The sequence below is a fragment of the Chinchilla lanigera genome, unplaced genomic scaffold (assembly GCF_000276665.1).
Source record: "Chinchilla lanigera isolate Chin_1 unplaced genomic scaffold, ChiLan1.0 scaffold00147, whole genome shotgun sequence".
In the NCBI taxonomy this organism is placed as follows: domain Eukaryota; kingdom Metazoa; phylum Chordata; class Mammalia; order Rodentia; family Chinchillidae; genus Chinchilla; species Chinchilla lanigera.
In genome coordinates this window covers 159,575-170,276 of record NW_004955548.1, presented here as the reverse complement: position 1 = coordinate 170,276, position 10,702 = coordinate 159,575, and the positions used below count along the sequence as shown (strand labels likewise).

At 40.2% G+C, this 10,702-nt stretch overlaps 1 protein-coding gene across 1 annotated transcript in view; it reads right to left on the bottom strand.

The window, feature by feature from the left end:
• The window catches only part of LOC106147374 (serine/arginine repetitive matrix protein 1-like), a gene marked incomplete in the record, with an annotated part of 12,289 nt that extends 1,919 nt beyond the window's left edge, over window positions 1-10,370 (bottom strand). The window contains 2 exon segments of the mRNA XM_013508518.1: window positions 1-572; window positions 10,182-10,370. Of these exon segments, the coding sequence (XP_013363972.1) occupies window positions 1-572; window positions 10,182-10,370 (761 nt within the window).
• Window positions 10,371-10,702: the final 332 nt, after the last annotated feature.

Genomic DNA, 10,702 nt, shown 5'->3' with positions numbered 1-10,702 from the left:
CGCGCCCGCGCCCACGCCTCTGCAGCAAAGCGGCCGCGCGGAACGCGCTGCGGCAGGAACCGCGCGCCGCGAGGGTGTCGGGAAGGGGCGGAGGGATACTGCGGGAAGGGCGGCGCCCCCTCCCAGGCCCACCGTAGTCCCGACCCGCGGGGGGGCGGGGCCGGCGCTAACCGCAGTCTGGGGGGCGGCTTCGCGCCAGCCTGCCTCGGGAGTGCCGGGCGCACCCTCGCGTGCAGACCACTACCCCGTCTCCGGCGCCGCGCCACGCCACGCCAGGGCTGCCGTGCCCTGTGGGACGGGACGGGCGGGCGGCTGTGGGCGGCGGGGATGCGCGGGGAGGGGGCAGCAAGGCCGGGAGCTTGGCAACTGCAGTGCTGGAGGCGGCAGCGGATGGATACCGAACGCCCCTCTGTGAGGCTGCACCTCTCTCCACTCCCCCTCTTTTCTGGATGCTGGGCGGGGTGGGGGGGGGCATGAATGCCCAGCACACTGCGGAGGAGGCTCCCCCATGTTCGTCTTTTCCTGCTTCTAGAGCCATGAAGATGAAGAAGGCGCTTCTGCGGTTCAGGCACCTGTGATGGGTGCCCCTGGAGCCTGCTCGTCTTTCACAGAAAGGCTGACCTAGACCTCTAGCCCTAGGAAACCAAGCACCGGGCCGGGCCAAGAGTCATTCTTTCTGCCACACTGATTGTTTCTCAATTCCAAATGGGAACTCATGTGCTCATTATGCTGTCCCCACAGCTGCCTAAGAAACAAGGCCTCCTGTGGGGATTTGCAGGGAGTCTGTCATACAGCCCTCTTTCTCTGCTACCTAGTGGCCGAGGGTCAGGCACCAGGTGAGACCTCAGTCCTGGCTCCCAACCCACTGTGCTTTCCTGTTTGCGCTTGCCATCCTGTCCAGGCCCTCATGATATTTGGCAGTGTGGAAATGGGACTTGGACCCGAAGCAGCTTGGATCTCAGCCATAGACCCCTGCCTAGGTTCACCAGTTATTCCCAGGCGAAGGACTCACAGGACACCCACTTTCTCAAGTCAGAGTTCTGGCTGCTTTTGAATCCTTTCCTTTCACCCCCACATTGTGCTACTCTTGAGCCCTTGCTGTCTCTGCTTGCTGCATGGGACAAATGGGGCAACAGAAAACTGATGCGGTCTCTGCCATCCACTTCAAAATTCACTTAAGCGCCTCCTTCACCCATCTTTGTGAGAGTAAGTGGCTCCAAAGGTACCCACATATTATCTTCCAGAACATGTACGCATATGTTACCTGGCAAAGGACAATTAAGGTTGCAGATGCAATTAAGGTTACTAAATGGTTGAGTTCTGTCAAACCTGTGTCATAGGGAGGCCGAAAATGCAATGTCCAAGTGAAGCAGCTTGAGAAAAAGTAGATAGGCCATTGTTGGCTTTAAAGACAGAGGGGAATCTAGGAGTCAAGTAAGCCTGAAAAAAGAGATTGTTGCCCAGAAACCCTGGAAGGAAAACAGCTCTGCTAACCCCTTGGTTTTATTGTAGTGAGAATCTTTCTTTCAGATTCCAGTCTTCAGGACTGTAAGGTAACAAATTTAAATCATTTTAAGCCACCATATTTGCAACACAATTGGCCTTGCTTATCCACAGTTCCTGGATCTGTTGATACAACCAAACCTCAGTGATAAATATTTCAATTGAAAATGAGTGTTCAATATGTATAAACTCTGTTCTCATTTTTATTCCTAAAATTATGCAGCATAGCAATTATCTACATAGAATTTATGTTGTATTAGTTATTATAAGTAATGTAGACAAAATTTAAATTGTATGAGATGCTATGTGTGTATGACATGCAAATGCTATGCTCCTTTGTAAAGGGGAGTTAAGCTTCTGGGGATTTTGTTATCTGTGGGGATCCTTCAAGTAATCTTATGTGGATATCATGGAAGAATTTTAGTTCATTGTGGCAGTAGTAGGCACACCATACTTTTACCATCTTTATGAGGTCTATGTTATTGACTTTCTTCACCTTATTACATTTCTAGGAAGATCTAGTTTGGGATAATCTCTAACGATTTTAAGCATCACATCTACCACCCCTTCTTTCTTTTTGCTAAAGAGGAATTTTTATAATTGCCCATGAGACTCATATTGGATCATGTTACTTTTGCTGAACACTACTGATATTTCAGTGGATGAAAAGGGAATCCTCTTTCACCATGGATTTTCATACATTTCCACATCATATTTTATTTGATATCAGATACTTATTATAACTATAATATTTAGGTGATGGGAAGAAAACACTTAGATGATTCTGTACCTTTCTTGGACACAAATCAGTGTCATCTATCAGAGGAAGACGATTTTAACTCTACTGTTTAAATGGACTTAACACAATGGTGGATTGTTTTCTTTTCTGTTCCACAGTCTAGTCTCTTGTGTGAACTCCAAACTTGAGAGAGGGGAGTCTGGGGTCTGATGGTATTTGTGGGGGTATGTGGTATGTGTGTGAATCTTTTTGCCTTCTCTTATTTGCTCCTCTTCTTTCTTGAAGTTATTGCTATCTTTCATTTTTTTAAATAAGTTTGTGTTGAACATCTACCTAGTCCTAAGTAGTAGTGACACAGTGGAAACTAAACAGAAATATAGAGCTTGCATCAACTTGTGCTTTCTTTCTTATTTAAACTTCTGTCCTAAAAATTTATAGACATTTCAAAGTTATGCCAGGACAAGTTTCTCTGGTAATTCTGAAAGTGCTGGATTCTTGAATTTATGATAGTTATTTACACAGGGTTGGCTCTACCAAAAGCTGATAGCATTTACTATAAGACTGAAATATCTGTTGGATAATTTGTTGTCAATTAATTTAGAAAACATGAACTATGCCTGATGAACATTTATTTAACTGAGAAAGAGCCTGTCTGTTCCAAACTTTTTTATGCTCATTAGCTCATAGTACTACTACAAAGTATCGACTATTACCAGAATATACTACCATTGCCTCTACATAACAACGTATAAGGAAACTACCTCAGATAAAGTGAAATGTTGTCTTTAAAGTCAGAGACCAATTAAAAGATTGGCACAAGATGCTAACCTATGTTTGTTGGGTTGCTAAGCACTACTTACTCCTAAAATAGATTCCAGATGAACAGCTTGAAACAGTCATGATTTCACTCCACAGTACCTGCACTAGCAGTTGTGTAGCCCTAAATTGCTTCTGAAATCTAAATTTCAGAAACAGCCTGTCTTAGGTATTTTCTCTCACTGCTGAAACAAAATACCCAGTATCCAAAGTTAAGGAAGGAAGGGTTTATTTAGCTCACAGTTTGTAAATATTTAAGTCCATAATCTGCTAGCTCCAAAGCAGGGTGTCATATTGCAGATAGGAAACAGTTCACGGTGGCAGAAGATAGCAAAAGCAATAAGCGAGAGTGAGTCAAGCCTCTTTCTGTCCCTTATATTCTATCCAGTCTAGTGGGATTAGGGCAGTGCCAATCTAATCAGTGGACTGATTCTGCAATCACCCACTCTTAATCCCAGTACCCTTAATCCCAACATTGCACTATGAATCAATCACACTCTAGAGTCAGCCACCTTCAAAAAACACTCTATGACCTTGTAAGGCTTTGGGGAGACATCTAGACACAAACCATAGCATTCTGCCCCTGGCATCCCTAAGACTCATGCCTATCCCTTTATGCAAGAAGCATTTAGTCCATCTCCAAGAGTTGTCAAAATCCTAACAGTTGAGCATTGCTGAAAAGTCCGAGTCAGAAGTCTCCTCTGAGATTTAAGGCAAACTCTTAGTTGTGATCCCGTGTACAAATGAAAAGGAAGTTCAACGCTTCCAACCTTCAATAGCACAAGATGGACGTTTTCATTCCAAAATTTACAAATGGGGATGCAAAGGAATGGGACCAAAGCAGGTTCAAAATCCATCAGGGGAAACAGTAAATCCTGTAGTTCCATGTGTAGCATCTGAGCCCATCTGGGAAGATGGGACCTCCAAGGGTTTGAGTGGCTCTGCCTCTATGGCACTGCCAGTGGTTGTAACGTCCATGGCTTCTCTCTTGGAACCATTCCTCAGATGATCCAAGTTCCATGGTTCTCTAAACTTCTGGGCTCGCCACTGCACTTTGTCCTACATTCATAGCTTTATATACTGCCTTCTCCCAGCCTTCTGCCTGGCTCCCAGGCCTCCTGAAATCTTGGTGGAATCCTTTCTGATTCTCAACTCTTGCATTCTGCATGCACTTAAAATCAGTGCCACGTGGGTTATGCCAAGGTCTACTGCTAGCAGGAGCAGTAGCCAGGGTTCCTTCTCTCTTGGCTGTAAGGGTCAAGTGCCTGGATCACTGAGCACTTTGAATCCAATTCTGAGAAACAAATTTTGTAGGCCACCATACTTCTGGAAGCAAAGTCATCTCAAAGGCATTCAAAGTCTGGAAGCCATTTTCTCAAAGCAATGCCATTCACTTTTGCAATTTTGAGGCTGCAAAGGAAGGAGTCTTGCCGCTTCTTGTGATGACCTTAGGCCATGTTTTCTATTCTCCTGTTCCTTCTCACTAGTCAAGATCTCCTCTGTTCCATCTTTGCAGTCCACAATTCTACTGGAGCTTCCTTTCTGGCCAAACTCACAACATTTTAAAGTATTCAGTTGGGCTCTTTGTTCTTGATTCTCAACATAAATCTGGCTAAAAACCTCTAACAGTAGCCATGCCATGGCTTGAACATCAGACCACTTTAAAACTCCTTCTGCTATATTAGTTAGTCCCCCACACTCAATCTTAGTCTCAGGCAAAGTCTCTAGACATGAACAAACAATGCAGACAAACTTTCTGCCAAACCATAACACACATTGTCTGGAGTCCAACAGCCAATGCAGTCCTTCTTCCTAGCAGAGACCTTAGAAGCCTGGTCTTTACTGCAGGATTTCTATCAGCCTTCTGGTCTTCTGAGCTCTTACTAGAATCTCCCTTACAGTATAGACTAAGGTGTTCCAGTACTACTTTTTAAGCCAGCATCTCTGAATCATTCCATATTCTTCCCACAAGCCATTCTCAAAGGCTCTTCAACCATATGGTCAGGTATAGTCACAGCAATGACCCTAGTTCTTTGGTACCAAATCCTGTCTTAGTTACTTTTCTCATTGCTGGAATTATATTCCTGACACCTAAAGTAATAGGGGGAAAGATTTATTTAGCTCACAATTTGTACATCTTTCAGTCCATAATCTGTTCACTCCAAAACAGGGTGGCACACTGCAGAAGGGCAACAATTCATAGTGGCAGAAGACAGCAAAAGCAACAATTGAGAGTAAGACAAGCTTTTTTCTGTCCCTTATATTGTATCCAGTCTACTGGTATTAGAGTGATGTCAATCTAATCAGTGGACTGATCCAGTAATCACCACCCTTTTTAATGTTTTTTTTTTAAATGTTTATTGAAAAGCAACTGTATTTCCACTTCATGGTGACAAGCAAAACAAAACCACATCATTTACAAGAGTATTAAAATATGAAATAGTGATAAATCTCACCACAAAATTTACAAGACCTGTATACAGAAAACTAGAAAACATTACAGAGAAGTTAAAGATGTAAAAAAACATTTTAAGATGAAACACTTGAAGATGACAATTTTCCAAAAACTGATCTAATAATTTAATTCTAATGAAAATTCAAGTTTTTCTAAAAAATTAATTGGCAGGTTTTTCTAAAATTTATATGAAAATCCAAAATACTTGAAATCATTAAAGCAATTTTGAAAAGGAAGAACTTTGGAAGGCTCACATGACATTATTTGCAGATTAATATACATTTATAGTATCTTATTTACTCTTTCAGTTTCTCACACTAGGGAGACAATACAATGCTTACACATAGGAGTCTGATTTATTTCATTTACGAATATGGACTCAAGTTGCATCCATTTACCTATAAAAGTCTCTAGCTTATCATCTTTTATGGTTGAGTAATACTCCATTGCATAAAAAGACCACTTTTCTTTTCATCCCTTCCTTGGTAGATGGGCATTTAGATTGTTTCCAAGATTTTGCTATTATAAATTGTGCCGCTATAAACATAGGTGCACATATAATCACCCAACCTTGATTCCAGCACCCTTATTCCCAACATTGCACTACCAATCCATCATACACTCTAGATTCAGCCACCTCTGAAAAAACTCTATGATTGTATGAGGCTTGAGGGGGACATCTAGACACAAAACATAGCAAAATTCACAGCATAAAGCTTTTGCATAAAAGTAGTTGTGTTGGCTCATTATCACTATAGTTCTGCCTCTGAACCCACTGTGCCTCCCACATGTCTGTGAGTTTGCACACTAGCATATCCCTTCTTGTGTGATTTATGTGATCAATTCTTTTTCTTTGAGTCATTATGGATTTAGATTTATTTTACCTATTTAGCTTAACGTGGCTTTCTAATGTTGCTTTAATTTGTAATTTCCTGGTAACATACGATATTCAGCATCTATTACATATTCCCATTTGCTATTTGTATGTCTTTTTTGAGCAGGTGTCTATTCAAATTATTTGCCCATTTTTGAATTGGTTGTTTTTTGTTTTTATATTTTATGTGTTTTATATTTTGGACACCAGTCTTCTAACATATATGTGTTTTGTAAAGACATATTCTGTCTCTGACTGGTCTTTTATTATTCTTTTAATGGAGTACTTTGCAGAGCAGATTTATCTTTTATGAAGCACAACTTATCAATTTTTTCTTTGATGGATCGTGTTTTTGGGGTTATATCTAAAAAGGACTCGTAAACCCAAAGTTGCCTAGATCTACTGTGTTATAGGAGTTTCATGGGTTTTCCTTTTACATTTTGAGTAAGTATTTGTGAGAGAGTAAGTTCTGTGTGTAAATTCCCTTTTTTTTTCTGCATTAGGATATCAAGTTGCTCAGCATCATTTTTTAAAGAGTGTATCCTTTCTCCATTGAAATACAATTGCCCCTTTGTCAAATATCAGTAAATTGTGTCTGTGGGTCTGTTTCTGGGCTCTCTCCCGTTGCACTGAGTGTCTGCTGTTCACCAATGTCAAACTTTCTTAATCATGGTAGTTTTACGATAAGTCTTGAAATTGTGTAGTGTCAGTCCTCTGACTTTGTTCTTCTCCTTGAATATTATTTTGGCTTTTAGGAGTCTTTTCTTTGTCTGAGTGTATTTCAAAATCAATTTACCAATAGCTACAAAATAACTTCAAGGTGTTTGATTTGGAGTGCATAGAATCTAGATCAAATATGAAAGACCAGATTTCTTTATAATATAGTGTTAATAGCCAGGAACATGTAGTATCTATCCATTTATTTAGAGCTTTGATTCTTTCATTGTTACTTAGTTTTTCTGTTACAGATCTTATAGATATTTTGTAAGATTTGTCTTAATGTTTCATCTGTCATTGCTAACAAATAAAACTGTATTGCATTTTAAATTCTAATTTCTCATTGCTAGTATATTATAAAAATTGGCTTTTTCATTTTAACCTCTTATCCTGGAAGATTGGTATACATGTTTGTTACTTGCAGGGTTATTTTTTGTTGTTTTTGATCCACTGGGATCTTCTTTTTTTTCCTATTATCAAACTCAGGAAATTTATTGTTTATCCACATGGTGTTTACATTCTGCCAAGTGGCCCTGAAATATCCTATACAGTTATTTTTTCCTGGCTCAGGATCAAAACTCAAGAGACATGTTGGATTTAGTGTTTGTGCCTCTTTAGTTTGTTTTAATTTGCAATAGTTTCTCAACCTTTCTTGACTACACACCCCCTCATCCTAATATAGTTTATGTATCCTGCCTTAGAAACCTTTGTCTACACTTCCAATCATGAAGAAATTGTTCATTTTCTTCTAATAGCTTTATGGCTTAACTTTTATAGTTAGGTCTGTGGTCAGTCACGAGTTTTCTTTTGTGTGTGTATAGTGTGACACAGGAGATAAAATTCATTTTCTTCCATATGTATATCCAGTAGTCCAAGCATCATTTGCTGAAAAGACTTTGAGCAATGTATGGCTTTGATTCCTTCATACAAAAGTGTGAGCTTACACTTTTGTTTTGTTTTGTTTTGTTTTTGAGACAGGGTCTCACTGTGTAGTTCAGGCTGGCCCTGAACTCACTACGTAGCCCAGCCTGCCCTCAAACTCACAATGATCCTCCTGCCTCAGCCTCCCGACTGCTGGGATTACAGGCTTGTGCCACCATGCCGGTTTGAAATTATTTTTAAGTGCTTAATTCACTTGTGAATATTTATGAGATGACTTCCATTTCTTTATGAAGCCTTATAAATGAAGAAATCCATAAATTCTTTGATGGGAATCAAGTCTAAACAGTCTTTGAAATAGTTTTGACATTTATAAATTTGAAATTATCTAAAATTATAAGATACTTAATTTCCCAATTTATATGTTTAATTACATGTACTTTCATCGACTAATACAGACAGACAGACAGAAATACCTATGTTACCTAAGTAGTCATGAGCAAAAGGTAGAGATTTAATTACTTGTTATAGTAGAGGTATTTTCACATGTATTTGGGGAGACTTACAAAAAGAAATCTGCTATCTTAAACAAGTATTATTCTCCCATAAATTAGCAACCCTACACTGTGCTATGTTACACTATACTATTTATTTACCTACTTATACAAAGGACAAATATCTATTGCTTACAGTCCTGGAAACCAGGACACCCCAGATCAATGTGCCAGATTTCGGATACTAAACCCTATTTTAGAATATTAAAACTATGCAGGTGCTACTAACTACTGTACTAGGGCTGGTACAGTTGAACCTGAAACAAAACTCTATCCTCATAATTTTATATGTAAGACATCTGTGATTATGCATATTAAAATTTCTCACTGGAGTTCTAGTTAGAATTCTTGGATACTGTCACCCATTCCACTAATTCTGCTGTTATTGGCCACTGAATTAAATTACTTGGCATTATCAGATGGATTACTAGCTCTACCATTTAGTGGTGGTGTGGTCCTGACCAAGTTACTTAAGTTTCTGTTCCAGTGCCCTATCTGTAAGAGATGTTAATAGTTCTCCCATATATATATTGGTACCAGGAATCGAACTCTTGGCATCATGCTTGCCAGGCAGGTGCTGTACTGCTGAGCTACATCCTGAACCCCACAGAGATATTATCTAAATGTTTCAAAGATATGTAGAACATTCACAGATCTTGGCTTGTAGTGTGCACACAATATATTTTAGCTTATTATGAATTCCCAGTGTGACAACACGAAATCATATATAATGTAGATGGGAAAACTGGTACAGTAAAAAAGAAAATACTAATATCTTTATGAATGAATCCTCACTATGTTGTCAGCAGTATGCTTAGATCTTAAAAGGAATTTAGTCACATCTCAACAATTTTAACATTATTTTCATTTTACAGACAAAAGAATTGAGTAACAGGTAATTTAATTCAATGGCTGATAACAGCAGAATTAGTGGAATGGAGCAACTCAAGGCTATGTGATTTCAGAGTTCATAACTTCTTTCTTTTCCATCAAAAAAAGTAATTTAAAAATTTGGTTTTAATGGCTGACAGCATTTGTTAAAACATTACAACTTTTAAAATTATGTGCTTAACTCTTGATTAGCAAATTTATTAAATACATAATCTATTTTCTCATTTTTCTTGTAATTTCTGGTTAAATCATAAAACAAGACACAAGTTCATAGAGTCAGACAGTAGTAAGGTATGAAATCTTCAGAGCTTCTAATTTAGATTTCCATTGTATCATTACAGAAGCATCTAGAAAAGTGCCACAATGTTGCCCTTAATGACACAGCTAGTCAATAGCCAGCCAGGTTTCAGGTCTCTTGGTGCACAATTCTTTCTTTTTATGGCCTCACATATGCTAGACAAGCACTGAGCTACATCTCCAGCACTTTCCCCTTCTTTAATACATTCACTATCACCAAATAGTTTGGAATCAGAATTAAAAGAGTATTTGATAGTTATGAAATACTCTGATTTCAATTTATTCTAGTACTTCTTTGTACAATAATTCATGACAGATTACCAGACTGTTTTTACATTGTTTTTTGAGGACTGGTGTTTTTCAATTGTTTCAAAATGTGGGACCTTTAAACCTGAAGTTACTTTATCCTACCCTGGCTTCAGCTTCAAAAGCTCTCTCTCCAGCCCTTGCTCATACCCTACTCCTCTCTAATCTTGTCTGGGACGGTTTGTTGCTACACAGACACTGCAGTGACACCTGCGGTCCTTGGCAGATGAACCTCGGGTACGACCCAGTGGGGACACCTGAGGAACCTGGAGGAATCACGGCTCGGAGCATCCTAGCTGCATCGGCCTGACTGCTCAATCTCCAGAACGGATTCAACATGCTCGGCCACCATGGACACTTGGATGTTGGGGAAGAGCCAGAAGGTGCTTGGAGCCAGATCTGGCGACTATGGTGAACGAGGACACACAGATGTTTTTAGGAGCCGGCACTGAGAGGGTGCAGTCCCTGTATTTCAGATCACATTTCCTGAAGACACTCGTGAAACAGGGCCGGCGCGTTCGTGCTCGCAGCTGGGCGGGGCGGTTGGCGCTGCGGGTCAGCTCGCTCCGAGGCGCCGAGGCCCCTCTTGCCCACTACGCGGCGGCGGCCGCTCGACCAAGAGCACCGCGGAAATCTTTTCAGCAATTAGACTTCAGTGATACATACCTGCG